Genomic DNA, 21,493 nt, shown 5'->3' on the forward strand with positions numbered 1-21,493 from the left:
ACTTAAGTCTCATTTCTAAAACTGCTTGTTCTTAAGTTAAAAATGAGCCTTAGTTGGCATTAGCTAAAAGGATGATTAATTCAAGGTCATGATTTCTTTGCATTGAGTTTTCTCTCACTCCACCCTCTGAGGGAGGAGAATGTAACCTTTGTTCATTTAAAAACATATTACATCAAACTAAAACTGATTTTCTAAGCAAGCTGTTTGAAAGAGGTAAGGATTCTGACATGCAGGTAGAATTCATCTCCTTTTATTGAATAATACCAGGTGGTTCCGCCCCAGGCGCCTGATGGATCCTGAAAGGTTCCAGACAGAGCTTGGGACATTTCCTGCTTCCCTTGCCCACGACTCTGCTGAGGCCCTAGTAGAAGCCTGGGAGAGGGCGGCTGCTGGGGCCTTGGATCAAGTTGTGCCTTTGCAGCCTCTGACCCGGCGCAGACCCCGGGTGGCCCCCTGGTTTACCGAGGAGCTCCGGGAGATGAAGCACCGGAAAAGACACCTAGAGAGCTGTTGGAGGTCCAGCGGATCTGAATCTGATCAAACACAGCTAAGAATTTATTTTAAGTCTTACCTAGTGGCGATGGAAGTGGCAAAGCGTGTTTACTTTTCCACTCTCATTGCGTCCAAAGATAACCGCCCAGCCACCCTGTTTAGAGTGACCCACTCCCTGTTTAATCAGGGACCGAGGGATGACCCCTTGCAGGGTAGGGCTGAGGAATTTGTACAGTATCTTCAGGACAAAATTGCTCAGATCCGGACTGGCTTGGACTCTGACTGGGCGGAATCTGGCGGAGTGGAGAGGGCAGGTCTTGATCATACCATTTGGGGTGAGTTTGACCCTGTGACTCTGGATGATGTGGACAGGATTATGCGTAGATTGAGCACTACAACTTGTTTACTGGACCCATGTCCCTCCTGGCTGGTTTCGGCCGCCTGGGAGGTGACAGGGGGCTGGCTCCAGACAGTTGTTAATGCTTCTTTGATGGAGGGTATCTTCACCTCTGCCTTAAAAGAGGCGGTGGTGAGGCCCCTTCTCAAGAAGCCTGCTCTGGACCCGGCCTCGTTGAATAACTACCGTCCTGTCTCCAACCTTTGCTTTGTAGCACAGTTTTTTGAGAGTGTTGTGGTGCATCAGCTCCCGCAATTCCTGGATGAAACAGACTATCTGGACCCATACCAGTCTGGTTTCAGACCTGGCTACAGCACGGAAACGGCATTGGTCGCACTGGTGGATGATCTCTGGCAGACCTGGGACAGGGGCTGTTCCTCTGTCCTGGTCCTACTTGACCTCTCAGCGGCTTTTGATAATATCGACCATGGTATCCTGCTGCAACGGCTCAAGGGGTTGGGAGTGGGAGGCACTGTTTTACGGTGGTTCTCCTCCTACCTCTCGGGCCACTCGCAGTTTGTATTGGCAGGGGGATCGATATCTACCCCAAGGCCCCTCACTTGTGGGGTGCCTCAGGGGTCAGTTCTCTCCCCCCTCCTGTTTAACATCTATATGAAGCCGCTGGGTGAGATCATCCGTGGCTTTGGGTTGAGGTATCACCAATATGCGGATGATACCCAGTTGTTCATCTCCACCCCGAGCCAACCCAGTGATGCCCTTGATGTGATGTCCCAGTGCCTGGAGGCGGTGCGGGTCTGGATGGGAAGGAACAGGCTCAGGCTTAACTCCTCCAAGACCGAGTGGCTGTGGATACCGACATCTCGTATTGTCCAACAAGTTCCATCTCTTTTGATGGGGGGGAGGTATTGCCCCCCTCAGAAAGGGCTTGCAACTTTCTGTCCTCCTGGATTCACAGCTTAATTTGGAAGATCATCTAACGGCCGTGACCAGGGGGGCCTTCGCACAGGTTCGCCTAGTGCACCAGTTGCACCCCTTTTTGGACCAAGATGCCCTATGCACGGTTACCCATGCCCTTGAAACTTCTTGCCTGGATTACTGCAATGCTCTTTACATGGGGCTGCCCTTGAAGAACACCTGGAGGCTTCAACTGGTGCAAAATGTGGCCACGCGTGTGCTTATGGGAGTATCTCGGTACTCCCATGTTACACCACTCCTGCACAAGCTGCATTGGCTTCCAGTTATCCTCCGAGTGTGATTCAAGGTGCTGGTAATAACCTTTAAAGCCCTGCATGGCTTAGGCCCGGGGTACTTGCGAGACCACCTGCTGCCATTGTCAACCTCCCATTGCCCGGTTCTCTCCCACAGAGTCAGCCTCCTCAGGGTTCCGTCGGCCAGGCAATGCCAGCTGGTGACCCCCAGGGGGAGAGCCTTCTCTGTGGGTGCACCGACCCTCTGGAATGAGTTGCCTCCAGAGCTGCGGACGGCCCCTGACCTTCGGTCCTTCCGTCATGACCTGAAGACGTGGTTGTTCCAACAAGCGGGCCTGGACTGACTACAATTTTTAATTAGGCTTTTACTGGGTTAAATTGTTTTGTAATTTTGTATTTATTGTTTAATTCTCTTTTAAATTTTTTACTCTATGTTTTTTAATTTTTATTGTTGTGAGCCGTCCTGAGTCCTCAGGGAGAAGGGCGGCATATAAATTTAATAAAATCAAATGAAATGAAATGAATAGGGGTAGGGGGTAAGAGGCTTCCTTTCTATTTTTAAACAATAATATTTTTATTGCAGAAAGGTTGGCTGGTGAGGGATTATTAATATATAAATTATACCTTCATTCTGAAGGAAATTCAGTTGAATTATCCATTTTCATCAACTCTTCTAAGTTCCTTGGGGCATCAGATGAAGTGCTGTAGAATCATTTTGCAGAAAACTGAATGTTACTCCAAGATTTTATCAACTTTCTGGAGAGGCTCCTCAAATATCTGAAGAATCTGAAATATTACTGCTATTTTCCTTTCATTTATGGCCAAAGCCAAGAAGTGATACCAGTTGTCAGAGTACCTGGAATATTCTATTGCTTCTATCTGTCTTCTGCTAGAAGTTCTTTGAGCTTACAGAAAGCAAAGAGAGGAAATATTCATTGCATCAGCAGATCAGGGAGTTTCCCTAATGATAGATTGTGAGATAAGCTATTCTTTATCCTATTGTGCATTAGTCTTTGATGTTGTGGAAATCCTTAAATGAAGCCCATATGAAGCACTTATATCGATCTATTAAAGGGGTGGTGCCTTCTTCCACACTTATGTGACTGTTTGGGCATCTGCTCCTGGATGACTCCATACACATTTCTCCCCCCCCCCCCCGCTTCCAAATTCATAAGGTTTTGAATATCATGTTTGTAACCAATGTTCATTTTTAAAACAATTTTATTAAGCTGAGTAGCACAATGGACACTTTTTGGGTTCATATATCTAGGCTGACATCTTGTTCTGTAGCATCTTTTCTGTAGCATCTTATTTCATCAGAAGCTGTAAGAATAGTTTCATAAATTGCTTTCAACATAGAGACAATCTGTTCCTGATCTTCATTCATGTTCTCTTAGTGGTGTGTTAAATTAAAAGCTTTATGATCAGAGAATGAAAATAATTTTGGCACTGAGTACAGAACACAGCTGAGCTTCTCATAGCTGATATCTGCCAAAGTTGCAAAAGTCTATAGTCTGGGCTTTAAACCAAGTCTCTCTTAGACCAGCGTTTCCCAACCTTAGGAACTTGAAGATGCGTGGACTTCAACTCCCAGAATTCCCCAGCCAGCTATGCTGGCTGGGGAATTCTGGGAGTTGAAGTCCACGCATCTTCAAGTTCCTAAGGTTGGGAAACGCTGTCTTAGACAATAACAAGTTGTAATATCAGGTTTAGCCACAAGATGTCACCCATACCGTTTAAATTTTTGTCTAAGATGCAAAATTTTAATCATCCTTTTTCTAATTTTACTTCTTTTTTGTAAGTAAAAACCCAAATCTTCAGTAAGAATAAAAGTTCTTTTAGTCCTCAAATTTTAAAAAGTTAGAAATCCAGTTAAAATCAGGTTATTTTTTCAGCGTTTTAAACTCCCCTGGATAGTCAGTTGCCGCTATTTTTAGAGGGTGGGATAAAATTTCCCGTCCCTCTCTCCACAGGGGGCAAAATACTTTGGGCAGCTTATACAGGTAGAAAAAAATAGTTAGGATTGAATAGAGGTTCAGATCTCACCCAGTCTCATCCGCGCTGCTTTATAGGTGCCTGGTGGTAAGTTTGACTTCAGCTGTCTGCAGCCTAGTGACGGGCCATATTTCTATGGCTGGTCTTTCGTCTGCCAGCTTAGAAGGCTGCGCCAGATTGAACAGAAGGGCTACCGCTCTCCTGCGATCAAGCGGGGGTCCTCTCTTTGCTTGTCACCCTACAAGGCGACTTTTGACCCTTTCCAGAGTCCCCCAGTGGTGAGAAATTAAAAGTGGATGATGAAGCTCTGATTTGCTAAGCTTATTTAGCTGCCCATCTCACCTATATAACTTTCAGTGGCATAGAAAATTTTAAAAACCATATAACAACAATCACCACAAGCTTTACAACAAAAATCATTTTAAAACAACACATTTCTTTTAAATCCAAATAATAATAATAATAATAATAATAATAATAATAATAATAATAATAATAATAATAATAATAATAATAATAATAATTTAATTTTTATACCACCCTTCTCCCGAAGGACTCAGGGTGGTGTACAGGGCAATACAATAAAATACAATATATAAAAATTAAAAGAAATATTAAATACAGTAGCCCAATTAAATAGATTAATACAAAATGTTAAAATACCCCTAAACCCATCAGACCAGGCCGGCTTGTTCAAATAAATATGTTTTTAGGTCACGTCGGAAGGAGCGAAGGTCGGGAGCCGTCCGGAGCTCCACCGGTAAACGGTTCCAAAGGTCTGGCGTGCCCACAGAGAACACCCTCCCCCTGGGGGCCGCCAGTCGACACTCTTTGACCGATGGCACCCTAAGGAGGCCCTCTCTGTGGGAGCGCACTGGACGAAGGGAAGTTGATACCGGCAGCAGATGCTCCCGTAAGTAACCCGGACCCATGCCATTTAGGGCTTTATAGGTCGTAATCTTGAGATGGTGCACTCAATGTCCCTACCAATGCAGCCACTTTGCAACTTCCATATACACTTTCGCAAAGCCCAGGCCAAGTGGCAAAACCATGTCTTCAGGACCTTCTGGAAGGCCACAGAATTGGACCCAATCTGACCTAGACTGATTTAGAGTTGTACAATTCCCAGTAGCCGTTCCCACATACCTGTGCCAAAAAAGGCCTGATGGATAAGCAGAGGTTGCAAAGAGCTGTAGATGGACCAATGCAAATACCTCCCAAATCCCAAGTGCATGTTGTGCAGAGGAGCCCACCCTGCATGCCGATTGGTTCTGAATTCCTCCTGATCAGATCATAGACCCCAAAAGGTATCATGCAGCAGGACTCAGATGAAGCTGCTCCTGCTGAACCAAGTGGAATGTCAGCCTCAGGAGAATACAAAACAAAGAGTCACCTGAGGCGGATTAAACACAGGCACCATGAAATCAGTTGGAGCAGACTTAATTCTCATTTCTTAAACTGCTTGTTCTTTAGTTAAAAATGAGCCTTAGTTGGCATTAGCTAAAAGGATGGTTAATTCAAGGTCATGATTTATTTGAATTGAGTTTTCTCTCACTCCACCCTCTGAGGGAGGAGAATGTAACATTTGTTCATTTAAAAACATATTACATCAAGCTAAAACTGATTTTCCAAGCAAGCTGTTTGAAAGAGGTAAGGATTCTGACATGCAGGTAGACTTCATCTCCTTTTATTGAATACTGGGGTAGCGGGGAAGAGGCTTCCTTTCTATTTTTAAGCAATAATGTGTGGGTTGTTTATAAGCTTTGGGGCTTCTACATTAATGTTTTGATTCTGAACCGAGAGTAATATTTTTATTGCTGGTGAGGGATTATTAATATATAAATTATACCTTCATTTTGAAGGAAATTCAGTTGAATTATCCGTTTTCATCAACTCTTCTAAGTTCCTTGGGGCATCAGATGAAGTGCTGTAGAATCATTTTGCAGAAAACTGAATGTTATTCCAAGATTTTATCGACTTTCTGAAGAGGCTCCTCAAATACCTGAAGAATCTGAATTATTACTGCTATTTTCCTTTCATTTGTGGCCAAAGCCAAGAAGTGATACCAGTTGTCAGAGTACCTGGAATATTCTATTGCTTCTATCTGTCTTCTGCTAGAAGTTCTTTGAGCTTACAGAAAGCAGAGAGAGGAAATATTCATTGGGTCAACAGATCAGGGAGTTTCCTCCCTAATGACAGATTGTGAGATAAGCTATTCTTTATCTTATTATGCATTAGTCTTTGATGTTGTGGAAATCCTTTAATGAAGCTGGTATGAAGAACTTATATCAATCTATTAAAGGAGTGGTGCCTTTTTCCACACATATGTGGCTGTTTGGGCATCTGCTCTTGGATGACTCCATACACATTTCTCCCCTCCCTTCCAAATTTATAAGGTTTTTAATATCATGTTTGTAACCAATGTTCATTTTTAAAACAATTTTATTAAGCTGAGTGGCACAGTGGATGCTTTTTGGAGACTGATGTAGCGTGCTTTACTCATCCCTGATATTTTCTCTGTGAAAGAACTACAAGAAGAGTATTTTGAAATTCACAGTGATGATGGTCTTGAAGTTAACTTGCTGACATTTTAGAAGTTTGATATTTTCAAATATAACTAGCACCCTTGCTCTCTTCATCACAATCAGCCTGCAGATGAAACAGCTGTAGGTTTGGAGATACCATTCAATGTTGGCCAGGTTCTAACAGAGGGAAAATGAATGTGGGTTTCTTGCAAAGAATCTATTTTATTTTTCAATAAAAATAAAGGGCCATGAAGTTTAAGGAAAAGAATGGACATCCCCAAGGAAGAAAAGGTTTGCCTGATTTTAAACATGATGTCCAGAATTGTTCTATACGCACAATAAGCAACAAGTTGTTTCTAAAGTCCAACACTCTTCTAAACAGACATCTTTGGCTGGTCATTTTTAAACATTTTCTTTCTTGGTTAGATAAAAAAACGCCTGTTCATGCCAGTAATGTTTGATTAAAAGATCAATAATCTGACTGATTGTACTAAGCTTGACTTTTTTTTAACCATCTCTCAGCTGCAATCTTTTCCATAAGGCTATTTCAAAGTGTTATTACCACGTATGCATGCCATCCTGATATTCTGCTGTCCTCCCAGAACTAATAAAGTATGTTTATATGTTTATTTTTCTTTTCCAGGAAGATTTCTCCTTATATAATTCGATTTCAAACATGCCTGTGGAAAATATATATTATACCTTGGGAAATGATTTTGCCATCTGGTCAACTTGCACTTTGAAAGAATATGCAGGCTTTATGTTATATCCCTTAACTTTGATAGGGATTCTGATAATATTATATTATCCCATTTGTTTAATATTCTTTGTATTCTATGTCTACAATGCTATAGTTGTTGTATGGAAAAAAATTGGCAATCTGCCAGAAGATATCGATAACCAAGAATGGGACAAGCCAAAGCAATTTTTGGCACTGGTAACTGAATGGCTTGGAAAGATACTGCACAGTAAGTATGACTTTCTTCATTCATTCTTGAAGGCAGGGTTGAGTAACTTAGCATCATAGGCATCATTTTTTTGGCCAGTTATAATCATCAGTCATGTGTTATCTTGCAGCCACATCTGAATCTAATAAAATGTTAATGGAAAACTGAGGATGCATAGTGTCAACTTATGTATAATTCTTTTTGGTAAAAGTGGTCCTAGTCAAGGAACTCCCTTATCTCTATGGCTGAAGAACTGGATAAAGAAGTTGTCTTAATCGATTATTCAGCAGAATAATTGCAGGCATATTTTTAAAATAATAAAAAACTGTATATATAAAACCATAAAATACCAGAAATATTAAAGCATGTGCATGTTGGGATCATTATATTAAAAAATAGCATTAGAAAAATAAAAATGAATATTTTTCAAGCCTAGTGTTAGGAAACATCAAAAAGCAAATATGGTTTAGTGAATGTTCCTGAGAGAGAAAATCCATCAGTGCACTGGAGGAATAATCTTAAAATCTAGTACACACCATCATTCCTGTTAATGTTCTTCCCTGTGGGGTAGGGAGCCAGCCCAGACCTTCCAGGTGCATTTGGGAGGACTTTTCCATCTCCCTGTCCCATCACTCTCAGGAGCATTAGGCTTTCTTCCGACCACTCTAGTTAATAACCCATGAAATCGCCTAATGATCACAACTTGGAGAGTGAAATTGTGGTCATTGAGCAAAGCAGACACATGGTGTTTCTTAACAACTGCTCCACTAAACAACTGATATTCTGGGCCCAATTCTGGTTGAAAATGAAGGATTGCTATAAAGACCTAAGTTTTCAGTCTGTTTAGAAACACATCTACTTTACATTTTTTGTTAATCCATAATTTGTCATGGTTTGGCCTGACACAACATAGACATCACACTTTGTTGAAATAAAAATCTTCATCAGGGTCCAGTCCAAGCTGGGAATAAACAACACGGAGACTGTTTAGAAAGATTGTAATTTATTGAAGAGGAGAGCCAGACAGAAAGATAGCTCTGGAAAAACTGACCACATTTAGTAGGGAGTGGGTTTTTATACCTTCTTGGGCTTTTGTTTGGAGTTGTTCCTGTGGCATGAACTTTGACCTGAGACTGAGTGTGCCTTTCTGGTATTCTGATTGGTGGTGGATTAATCCTATCATGTCCCAAAAGTCATATTCTGCTTCCCTGGGGCTGATGACTGTTGGATTTTTGGTGTGAGGGATTGTTGATTCTAGGGATCTTTCTTTCTAATCGAAGCTTCCTGGCTCCAGTCTTTCTGACAAGATTACCACATCTGCATCACACCTGGTTTCTGTTTGGGGCAGAGAGACTTGGGGGGGATTTGGTTTCTGCCTTTAAAATCCTTTGGGGAAATATATTCTGCCTTTTTAATATTTTCCAAAATATTTGTCCACCATTGCAACATATTCAGGGCTTGGATTTGGAGATTTGGCTTATTACAATACAAATGAGGCAAGAAAGAAAATCTTACAATGAGTTTCCACCCTTCCCCCATAGTCTTTCCAGTTGTCTTCTGAGGCTTCACATGGGGGCCAATGGCTTCAGGACTCCTTCCTTCCTCTGCAGCTTTCACAGGCATCTGGGAGGATGGTAGGACTTCGGAAGATCTGTTCCACTCTGGTTGCATGGTGACTTTCTAGTGGATGGCTGGATCAAAACCCAATTCCATGGCTCAAATGGATGGAGGCAGTATCTGGGTCAGTGTGCTCTGATTCCAAAGGTTTCAGGGGTCATCTGTGCAGGCTGAAAGACATTAGAACAAGATCTCCTCTCCCCCCCTTTCTGTGTGGACTCTCTCAGGAGAGACAGACAAAGGCATGGAAAACAGAAGATAGGAAATGGAGAGATATATGGGGGGTAGCTTGCAGACAGAGTTTGAAAAGACATTACTACAGTTATTAAAGAAAAGGATAAGCATACAAAGTGGTGATACCACAGGGGTGGTGCTTTCTGCCTTTAAAATCCTTTTGGGAAATATATTCTGCCTTTTTAATATTTCCCAAAATATTTCTTTCTCTGTATTCTTCCCACAACACATATTATGTATCTATTAACAGTTCTGGAAAAAGTAACTACAATACCAAAATTACCTTTTAAAAATGTTGTAAAATGTCCATAATACCTAAGATAGTGTTGAGATGTTTGAGATAAAAGATAAGCTTTTATGACTTTAATTGGTATGAATCTAAGTGAATCATAAAAAAATTAGAAGGAATATGCTGGATCACAAGGGTAATAGCACTGAACTCAGACAATTCGGATTGATTTTGTTACCTAATATGACAGCTTGTAGTTCCAAAAATCACATATGATTTAAAATGTTTAGCTTCACAAGAAAGCTAAGAGAAAAGGTCATTTTTCTACATGAACTTCCTTTCTTCTACAGGAGACCCTTGTGAAACATTACTGAAGTCATTTCATTATTCTACCATTAACAGGTTATGAGGTTTCTGGACTAGAAAATCTACCCAAAGGACCAGCAATCCTTGTTTATTACCATGGAGCTGTACCTATTGACCATTATTTTTTTGTTCAAAGGATTTATAGACTCACTGGGAGATTCTTCTATTTTGTGATAGATCATCTTATTTTTCATATACCAGGTAAAAAAGAATATTAAAAGTTTAGCTTTAATTATTTTCAAATGATATACCTTAGATTCACTGACTTGGGAAGTCCAATTTTTGTTCTTTAAAGACTTACCGGTATGTCATGGTGGAAATATGTGTATTCTGTTTTCTTTTACTAGCAAGAACAGAATGATTTCTTATGTCTGCTTTTGCAGGAATACGTCTATTACTCGCTATCCATCACACTATTCATTCTCCAAGAGAAACGTGTGTAAAGATTTTGAAAGAAGGGCACCTACTGGGAATTGTACCAGGAGGAGTACGAGAGCAAAATTATGGAAATAACTACTATAAACTAATATGGGGAAACAGGAAAGGATTTGCTCATATAGCTATAGATGCAAAAGTGGTGAGCCATCACATCTTTTTTCCTAGTGGTCTTTTACATTGGAATATGATTTTTAAATGCTGTATTTCATTTTCATGTCATCTACTTACCTTTAAGCTATCTGCAAATGTACAAGAAGGTGCAAGCGACCACAAATCAGATTTGACAGGCCAGGAAAAGGCAAATCTTCTTTCTCCCATTCACATAATCCTAGAAATGTAGTTCAAGAGCATATTAATGTGTGAAAATGTTAGATTTTGTTGCACAATTATATTTATATAACCTACTACTTTCTCCCAAAATATAGTCAGTATAGGGCAGAGATCTGAAACCTTGACAACTTTAAGACTTGTGGATTTCAGCTCCCAGAATTCCTCAGCCAGATTTATTAAACTAATACTTCATTTGATTCTATGCCTTTGTTAATACATTCAAGAATTGTATTGGCTTTTTTGGCTGTTGCTGCACACTGCTGACTCATTCTCTAAGTGATCGTCCACTAGGACTCCAAGCAGGAGATGACCAGAGTGTGGGTGACTGAGTGCAAGTCCAGAAAAGGGCACAATTGATGGAGAACATGAAGTTGTGTGAAGGCTTTCTTAGCCATGAATTTCACTTGGTCTTTGAGCAGCAGTTGTTAGTATAGGAGAATCCAAAGTTCCACATTGGGTCTTTCTGGGGCAGGGGTATGCAACCTTGGCTTTTTTATAACTTGTGGACTTCAACTCCCAGAATTCCTGAGCCAGCCATGCTGGCTCAGGAATTCTGGGAGTTGAAGTCCACGAGTCATAAAAGAGCCAAGGTTGCCTACCCTTGGTCTGGGGTATTGCCACCTATCCAGAACTAAAGATGATAAGCTTCTGGATCCTGAATCTCTGAATACGCCCACTTATTAAGATTCAGCTATATTTGACTTGTTTTTAAATATGTGGCTTTCTAAAATTGTGTTTTAACTGTCTTTTAATAAAAATCCTCACTGATACTCATGAATAAATTCTTGTAAAATTATTTTCAGTCTATCAACTAAAATAATTGTAAAGAACATACAGTCATTATTTAATAATGATATTGACCTATCATTTCTTGTAAGAGTTAAATATTATCACTCTTTAGGTATTAAAGCTCTATTGAACTCTTTTTTTAACTCTCTGGCATCTTTCTTTCCTGTCAGATAGAGTTCATCATGGTTTGTAAAGTTGCAAAATTTTATCCTCAAAACATTTAGAATAAGAATCTTATAATCCATATGGTCCAGGCTTAATGTTTTCATAGTTTCAGAAAACTTCTTTGTTGTTCTAGGTCTTCTGTAATCCTCCATAAATTTTGTTTCTTAACACATTTTTCTATTTTCTCTAGAAAGGTATCACATCATTATAATATTGACGGAATTCTTTTTGTTTGATTATAGTTTTCATTATCTCTCTTTTTAATTGCAATATCATTTTCTGTTTTTTTATTTTTATAATTTACATGCTAGCTATATCTATGGTTTATCTACACACTGAATTTTTTTGCTTTATATAATTCAGTTTTATTTCTATTTCTCTTACTGTAGCATAAATAATTGTCATTGTAGAAGTTTAATTAGTTGATCTTTTCTGGAATTTTGTTTACTTCATTTCTCTTTATTTCTTCTAATATAGGTTGTGTTCTCCGTTGGCTCTTATTTTTAATGAAATAATGTGTAATACAGGCTTTATGTGAATTCCAAATTATTCCCAATCTGTGTCTTTACCTAAATATATATTTTTAAAAATATTAATTTCTCCCTTACAGTCTTCCACTATTGCTCTTCTTTCCTGTAGTAATCTTTCATTTAATCTCCATCAAAAAGAATAAGACTTTTTAAAAACCAAACTCACAGGATTATTATCCAAATTGTCTCTGATAATATTGTGAAATCCTTGTAGCCATGTTCGTTGAAATTTAAATCATGTATATTCTTAACAGGGACCTATGACTTTCACAGAAGTACGTATACTGTCTTGAATTGCCATTTTTCTGTCTCCATATTTCCACCACACTAAGGTGTCCATCAAATCAAAGAAAACATTCGGTAATTTGCCTTAAATAATTTGAATATTCTCAGAGGTTCTGCCCACTTGTGATGAGATCACTCCATTTTAATCCCTCATTTGAGGGATTTTTATAAGAGAAACCTATCAATCTGTCCATAAATCATTTATAAAATAATATTTTCTCCTTATTTGGGACTTGGTCCCCTTTATGAAAGTCCCATGCAAATGAAATTCTACCCCCCAAATTTACCATACTCATCAGTCAATATAAATTTATATATAAAACAACTCCATTTCTTTTTATTATTATTTTTTTATTGCTAAAATAAACTTTTCACTCCAAATTTTACAATACATTTTTACATTTAGTCCTGCATATATTATATTTTATAAATAACTTCAGGAGGTGAATGTGTCTAATACTCTCCCATCTTCCTGTTTCCACACAACACCTGCTCTGTGAGGTAAGTTGGGTTGATAATGACTGGCCCAAAATCACTCAGCCAACCTTCATACATACGGAAGGACTAGAACTCACAGTTGCCAGGTGCCTGAAATACTAGACCAGACTGGCTCTATATTTATGACTTTTTTTCATATATTCTTTAATTTTTAAAAAGTGATTTTTTTTTCTCTTTTCAGAAGCATTTGCTCCATTTATATTCCACATTAAGCATTTATCATTCATAATCAAACCAAAAGCTTAGAAAAATGGATACCTGTATCACATAATTCAATATCATCTTTTTCAGTTTCCTGTTGCATCTGTTGGGGTTTTTGTATAGTCTGCTTTGACACCACCATTTGAATCTCCTTCAATTCTTCTTCATATTTCTAGAATTCTCCTGCCTTCCTGATAGATTGAAAACTTTGCTGCCTTAAAGTAAAAATCCAATTTTTTTCAATCAAAATTGGTTCTTTTTAATTTCTCAGTCAAAATACCCCTTTTTCTTATGCAAAACTCTAATACGAATTTCTTCAAGAACAATTATATATCTATTGTCAGTCTTCAATCTTGTATTAAAATGCTGCTACAAAGCTTGATTTCCTGTCTTGTTTCTGAGAAATGCAGCAAAACATTTCTTATTCTCAAAAATCTTCTATTTATTCTATATATTTCATCTTTCTGCCTATGTAACTTTTATTCCAGTATTTTTATTACAACTTATATTAAACAGATAAAGCTAATACAAAATTTTACACAGAAAATTGTTTAAAAGAATAGAAAAGAAAATAGCAAAATAAAAAGAATTGAAAGGTGTGGAAAATACCAGCAAGCACATTCAACATAGACATCTTATCATTTAAAATACAACCAAGCTTTTGCCAAAAAAATTAAGTCTTTAAAACCATTACTGTTCTTTAATTATTTGTATCAAACCATATAATAAGTCATCAAATAGAACTCTGTGCTCAGAAAGCCTCTCTTTAGATAAATTACATCTGGAATTGGTTTAGAAATGAGGCTTGTGTGAAACTTGTCTCCATATATGATAAATTGTAGTGGTGAGCCTGACTAGAATCTTTAGGATCTCAGCAAGCTTAGCTCATAAGCCAAACACAAAAACTTCAATTCTTTCAGTCTATTCATATGAAGCAACTGTCTGGAGTGCATGTGGGCATTTCATAATGTCTTCTTTTTTCAGAAAAATCTTCACCAGCCATAATTCGCCATCTGCTACTCAATCTCCCCTGCAACACAGTCCTTGCTCCTTCAGGGACGTTTAGTTCTTCCTAAGTTCCCACAAATATGGGCAAAGTTTATAGATAATAAACACACAAACAAAAAAGAATCATAATGTTTTCATTAAACTCTTGTCTCTTTCTTTGACATATCCTGAGTTTATTAAATCCAAGATTTAACATGAAAAATAAAGTTGTGGTTTAATGTTACTTTTTGAATCAAGATCTTCAAAGATTAGATGCATGAGAATTCAACACTAAAGACAGAATGAAGGATAGTTCAGCACGTCAAAAGCTGAGTTCAAACTACATTTAGTAGGATAATGCAGCTGTTGGAGTGATTAAAATCTCCGAAGCAAATAAGGGATAGGAACTCAAAAGATGCAAAGACTTTAGCGACATATATTATCCACATTAGGTTCCCAAAGATCTATTTTATGTCCAAACAATACCTTTCATTTCTTTCATATATGGTGACTAAAATAAGTCTCATTATTTGTTTCTTTTATTTCTTCTAGCCAATCATCCCTGTATTTACACAAAATATTAGAGAAGGATATATAACATATGGAAATATAAGTAAGTAAAACTTTATGTATTCTCAGGAATGCTATTACTTTTAAGGCTATAAATCTATGCATCTGCATCTTTTCCTGCCATTTTTAATTTCAGTGATACTGTAGCTCAAGCAGCAATAGCTAAACCTGGGCTATAAATATTTAAAATATATAATGTCGATCAATTTGGGAATATGTCGATCAATTTGGGAATATGTTCATTTCATTCTTTTAATGAAGATTGATTAAAGAACAAGAAATGTGAGTTTCCTTCTAGAATGATAAAAGACTGTCTAATCTCTTTTCATCTACTTCAACAAAATGCTGAATGAAATAAATGAAAATATCTAATTCTGAGTTCTACTGAACTTCAGAGCTTTGCTGGAAAACCTGATTCAATACATTTCCTATAATTGACATAATTTCATGGGGTTTTATGGACACAGGGCTGAGCCAGAAATTACAGAATATACTGTAAATGCATTGTGCTTATTCTGAAAACTCTGTCTGTCTGTCTGTCTGCTTATCCGTCATCCTGCCATCCAACAGTCTTCTGGGATCTGCGTGTGTGTTTACATGTCTGGATTAGTCTGCTTTTCTAAACTCTAATTTTCAAACCTTTGTAAAAATCTAAGCTAAACTTTGCAAATTGTAAGGTCCAAATATGATAGCTTATTCTCTTCTCTTTCCAGTGGAAAACCTTTACATTAGAAAGTTCTGATACTGCTAGTAAAAATTGCTACTTTTTGAATATAGGTCTCTAACAAAGACTAATATGAAACTTTGCACTTTGCTAAAATTGTTTCTGAGATTTTCTAAATCTTGTACACAGGACCAATGAGATGGTTATATGAGCGAACCAGATGGCTCATCTTTCCATTATATGGAATGTTTCCAGTTAAACTTATAAGCCATATTGGAAAACCAATTCCATACGATCCAGATATAACTCCTGAAAAATTAGCTGAAAAAGTAAGTGTATTCTATTGTAAGAGAAAAATATACCGTACATTCAAATTAACACTTTGTTCATGAAATTATAACTCTATAGTAACAGATTGTAAGCAGTTATTGAAATACATTACCTACATGTGCAATAAGTACAGTTGAGTGTTTGGTACATAACTGTCAATGTAAGACTATCAGCCATCCATCTATCCCTCCATCCTTACATTCATCCATCAGTGTTTATATATCGCTTTTTTAAATTACTCAACATGGCTAACTGTAAGCTTAAATGAAAACATCTATGAAATAACTATCATACTAAAGCCCTAAGAACTTTAGTTACAAACAACTGCAACCTCTTGGTTGTCTTCAATGGCAGCTTCACATACAATAAATGAAAACATTTTGAGACATGACAAAGGCAGAGTCACTGTCTGAAGACCTAGTCCAAGAATGTGTATAGTTTTCTTACCTGTTGAAGACTGCTTAGGGCACAGTTTGAAACTCCTGTTCCAGCACCCCAGAACCTCAAATTGCATACCAACTTTTTCTGGGTGACTGCAAGTTTGTCAAGTGGAACAACCTGCCTCCAGAAGTGGTGAATGCTCCAACACTGGAAGTTTTTAAGAAGAGACTGGACAGCCATTTGTCTGAAATGGTATAGGGTTTCCTGCCTTAGCAGGGGGTTGGACTAGATGACCTCCAAGGTCCCTTCCAACTTCTTCTTCTTCTTCTTATGATGATGATGATGATGATGATGATGATCAGTAGACAGAAATTTCATGTGATCAAATGGCTTCAGTATAATAATAACAACTCTATCTTGCTGGGATTCAACCCTTAGCTCCTTCTAGTCCTTCACAAATCCAAATACCAATCAAGACTTCGATATATCTCTTGTTCAGCCTGTAATGTTGGTAAATATCACCACATTAATGATATGAGGGGTCTCATATTTTTGAATGAACTCTCCCAGGTGTTTCATATATAAGTTAAATAAATTGAGGGAAAAGGTCAAGCCACGGGGCACCTCACAGTCATTCACACCAATAAGTTGTAATTGCCTGCTTAAGAAGGAGTGAAACCATTGAAAACCAGTGCTTCCAATCTCAAACCTAGCATATAGTCCAAAAGGATATCCTGGCCAGTGTTATTCAATCCTGTTAATAATTCTGACAAAATAAGGAGAGGGACACACACGTCATAGAGATACTGGCCACAAGAGATGTAGTTATACCAAGTTGGAATCAATATATAAGGTCTCCCATTAGTCAAACAGAGGATTCCCTAAGCACACCAAAATGTATAAGTTTTTTAAACAATTTGGTTCCTCATTTCACTCCATTTCTGAAACAGGCAGGCAGGCAGGCAGACAAATAGACACACACACATACACACACACAAACAAACAAACACACAAATGGAAAAGTGGGTGGGAGAAAGGGAAGTGGCTTTCTCAGTTCTCTGGGCAAGTATACTAAAACACTCTTGCGCACCATTCCTTCTTTGAAATTATAATAAAATAACATATTTCTGTTCAAGAATGGCAGTAGGTAGAAATGTTTAGAGTTACAAAGTGATTCAACCTATTTGCAGAAATTCATAGCTCCTAGAGCACCTTTCTATAGCACCTGATCAATAGAATGGAGTATCTTTTCCTTATAGGAGAAATAAGCTGGACATAGAACGCAACGTTCTCTCTATAATTCCTGAAACATAAATCTAAATTATATAATTTTTTCCCTTTCTTTTTCTCATCCCACTCTACCACATGCCATTCCATCTCTCCAACAGACTCAAAGGGCAATGGAGGCTTTACGCGACAAACACCAGAAAATCCCAGGAAGTATATTGCACGCTCTGAGGCAACGCTTTGAGACACGTAACAAAGATAAATAGTGATATAACAACCACAATCTCTCTCTATAATATATATGTATGTGTAGATGATGTATGTGCTTGCGTAGTGCAAGTGTTTCCCAAGGCACTTTTCTTTTAAAAAATGAAGAGGCAAGATTAAGAAGGAGCAAGAATATCTGTTTATTTCAACATATTTAAATCTCCAACATCAGATTAAATTTCATTTAAATATACCAAAGCATTATATCATGGTCATTTCACATCAATTATGTTTGAGAAATCCCAATGAACTGGCAAATGACTGGAGACCAATTATTATTCCTATCTTCAAAAAGATGGAAAAGGAAAATACAAGATATAAACTAGTGACTCTGACTTTGAAACTCTGGACAGTTTTACAGTATATATTGTGAACATAAATAGATTTATAATAAAACATAATTATCAGAAACTTGACTTGCCTTATCTAATATTTTTTCAGATAATTTCCTTAGTAGACTGTAGCAATTTTGTAAGGATAATATAGCTTGATTTTTTTTCCAAAGCAGTTGACAGAATAGTTCATTCTGACTAGCAGGTTACCACAGTAATATATATGCTGCATGGAGATTAATTGACTGCACTGACTTTGAGTGTACCTAACTGAGATGTGATGCTAGGAGAAAAGATTGTTTCATATTGTTTCATAATGTGCAATTGTTAAAAAAATCAGATACATGTTAATAAACTAACTGTGTCATATAAAAAATTTTACATGAAAAATTATTTCATTTTGTTTAGTATATTCTGTGTACTGGTTATGTAAAACATGAGAAGTGTTCTAATACATATTTATCCTCTCTTTGGTTTTTCTGTCTTTTAAACTAGTTTAAATTATCATAAGAAACATTTTTAAAATGCCAGGTAATTACACTCATTTAAGAATTATAAAATCAGGTGAAAATAATACGGATAAAATTGTATGAATATTGTGATTAATCACCAATAACACTTTATTCATACAGATACTGCCCACAAGAGATATCAATTTGGAATCAAAATATAAAGTCTCCTATTATCTAGAAAGAGGATTCCCTAGACCAGGGGTAGGCAACCTCGGCTCTTTTATGACTCATGGACTTCAACTCCCAGAATTCCTGAGTCAGCTACGCTGACTCAGGAATTCTGGGAGTTGAAGTCCATGAGTCATAAAAGAGCCGAGGTTGCCTACCCCTGCCCTAGACAAATGGAAATACATAACTCTGTAAAACATGTATATTCTTCATTCCTCTCCATTGCCTGAACCAAAACACACACACACACACACACACACACACACACACACACAGAGAGAGAGAGAGAGAGAGAGAAAGAGAGAGACCTGAAGAGTGGGAAAGTGGATGGGAGAAAGGGAAGTACCTGTCTTAATTATCTGGGTCAGTATGCTAAAACACCATTCCTTATTTGAAATTATAATAAATAAGCCATATAGCATATTTCTGTTACAGAATGGCAGTATGCAGAAAATGTTTAGAGTCACAAAGTGATTCAACTCAGTCACATTTACAGCACCCAGTGCACCTTTCCATAGCACCTGCCTCTTTATTTATCTGATCAATAGAGCAGAGCATCTTTTCCTTAGGAAAAATGGGCTGAGCTTGGAATGCAAGAGAGAAGTTCAGCTGCAGGAGTTAGAATCACACACCTCACAAAGCCATAATCAAGTTCATTTCCTTTTGGATTTGCATGTTCTGAGAGTCCAAGCTAAGGTTTATATTTTCAAGTAAAAGGGGTGCTTCCCTGCCGCTTTGAAGGAGGCAGTGGTGAGGCCCCTCCTCAAGAAACCTGCCTTGGACCCAGCTATTTTGAATAATTTTCATTCTGTCTCCAACCTTCGCTTTCTTGCGAAGGTTGTTGAGAGCGTGGTGGCGCGGCAGCTCCCTTTGGTCCTGGAGGAAACTGAGTATCTGGATCCATACCAATCGGGTTTCAGGCCCAGGTACAGCACGGAAACAGCATTGATCACGCTGGTGGATGATCTCTGGCGGGCCCGGGATAGGGGTTATTCCTCTGTCCTGGTCCTATTAGATCTCTCAGCGGCTTTTGATACCATCGACCATGGTATCCTGCTGCAATGTCTCGGGGGGTTGGGAGTGGGAAGCACCATTCTATGGTGGTTCTCCTCCTACCTCTCGGGCCGTTCACAGACAGTGTTGGCAGGGGGGCAGAGGTCAACCCGGAGGCCCCTTGATTGTGGGGTGCCCCAGGGGTCAGTCCTCTCTCCCCTCCTGTTCAACATCTATATGAAGCCACTGGGTGAGATCATCTGTGGTTTCGGGGTAAGGTATCATCAATATGCTGATGATACCCAGCTTTTCATCTCTACCCCGAACCAACCCAGTGATGCCCTTGACATGATGTCCTGTTGCCTGGAAGCGGTACGAATCTGGATGGGGAAGAACAGGCTCCAACTCAACCCGGCCACGACCGAGTGGCTTTATGTATCGGTATCTCGTTTAGTCCAGGATATTCCATCTTTGGTTATGGGGGGGAGAGGTGTTACCTCCCGTTGATAAGGTGCAAAACCTAGGTGTCCTCCTGGATGCATGACTCAGTTTAGAAGATCATATAGGAGTCGTAGCCAGGGGGCCATTTGCCCAGGTTTGCCTGGTGCACCAGTTGCACCCCTATCTGGACTGAGATGCTTTACGTACGGTCACTCATGTGCTCGTTACCTCCCGTGTTGATTATTGCAATGCTCTCTACATGGGGCTGCCCTTGAAGACCACCTGAAGACTTCAGCTGGTGCAGAATGCAGCCGCGCGGGTTGTGATGGGAGCATCCCGATACTCCCATATTACACCCCTCCTGCGTGAGCTGCATTGGCTACCGGTTGCCCTCCAGGTGAGATTTAAGGTGCTGGTTCTTACCTATAAAGCCCTACATGGCTTAGGCCCGGGATACCTGCAGGACCATCTGCTGCCAGGAACAACTTCCCATCGCCCTGTGTGCTCACACAGAGAGGGCCTCCTCAGGGTGCCGTCAGCCAGACAATGTTGACTGGCGACCCCCAGGGGGAGGGTCTTCTCTGTGGGGGCACCTGTGGAATCAGCTTCCCCTGGAGCTCCGGATGAACCCAGACCTCCAGTCCTTTCGTCATGACCTTAAGACATTTCTTTTCCAACAGGCCGACCTGGACTGATGATAAGGGGTGTTTAATATGGTTTTAAGGTTTTATTGGTTGTAGTTGGGGCTATAGATATAGTTTATTTTTAATATTTGTATTTTTACTTGTATTTTACTGTTGTTAGCTACCCTGAATCCTTCAGGAGATAGGGCGGCATATAAGTCCCATTAAATAAAAATAAATAAATAAATAAAAAGGTAAATCCAGCCAATCAAGCCACAATTAGGAGCAAATTAAATAAGAGGTATCAAACTTCATTTTTTAATTATACTACTGCATTCAGAGAAATAGTTCTACATCATGTACAGTATTTTAATATAACGTAGTTTAACCCAAAGGAAAATTGTGATTTATTTATGTACAGTAGGAAGAGAATAAAAATCTTTGCCATGAGCTAGAATTTTACGTATATACATTTAAATATGTCATCGGTTCTATATATCCTTTCATTCCATAGTGCTCTTAGGCAACATTTTGAGGTATGTAACAAAGATAAACTGTGATATAACAAACATAATCTCTGTAGATTATATATAATGTTTCTTCCTCCTTAGTAAACTGTAGAAATTCTGTAAAGCTGGTATATTTTTATTTCTTTACAAAGCAGTTAACATAGTACATCATTCTGACTAGCAGGTTACTGATGCATGGAGATGAATTGGCTGCACAGCTGACTTGAAAATTGTCCTCAGAGAGTGATACTCACTCATCCATTGTGAATGTAATATTAGGTA

General features: G+C 38.6%; 1 protein-coding gene across 1 annotated transcript; it reads left to right on the top strand.

Moving 5' to 3' along the window:
- Positions 1–227: 227 nt before the first annotated feature.
- LOC310638959 (DGAT1/2-independent enzyme synthesizing storage lipids-like) lies at positions 228–17,632 on the top strand (the record flags this gene model as incomplete). The annotated part of the gene is made up of 8 exons (XM_083360320.1): positions 228–233; positions 4,212–4,331; positions 7,222–7,546; positions 10,008–10,172; positions 10,355–10,548; positions 14,747–14,807; positions 15,618–15,757; positions 17,528–17,632. 8 exons carry the CDS (start codon positions 228–230, stop codon positions 17,630–17,632), a joined length of 1,116 nt encoding a protein of 371 aa, XP_083216446.1.
- Between the last annotated feature and the right edge of the window lie 3,861 nt (positions 17,633–21,493).

This window comes from Vipera ursinii (genome assembly GCF_947247035.1).
Source record: "Vipera ursinii genome assembly, chromosome: 3".
Lineage (NCBI taxonomy): Eukaryota > Metazoa > Chordata > Lepidosauria > Squamata > Viperidae > Vipera > Vipera ursinii.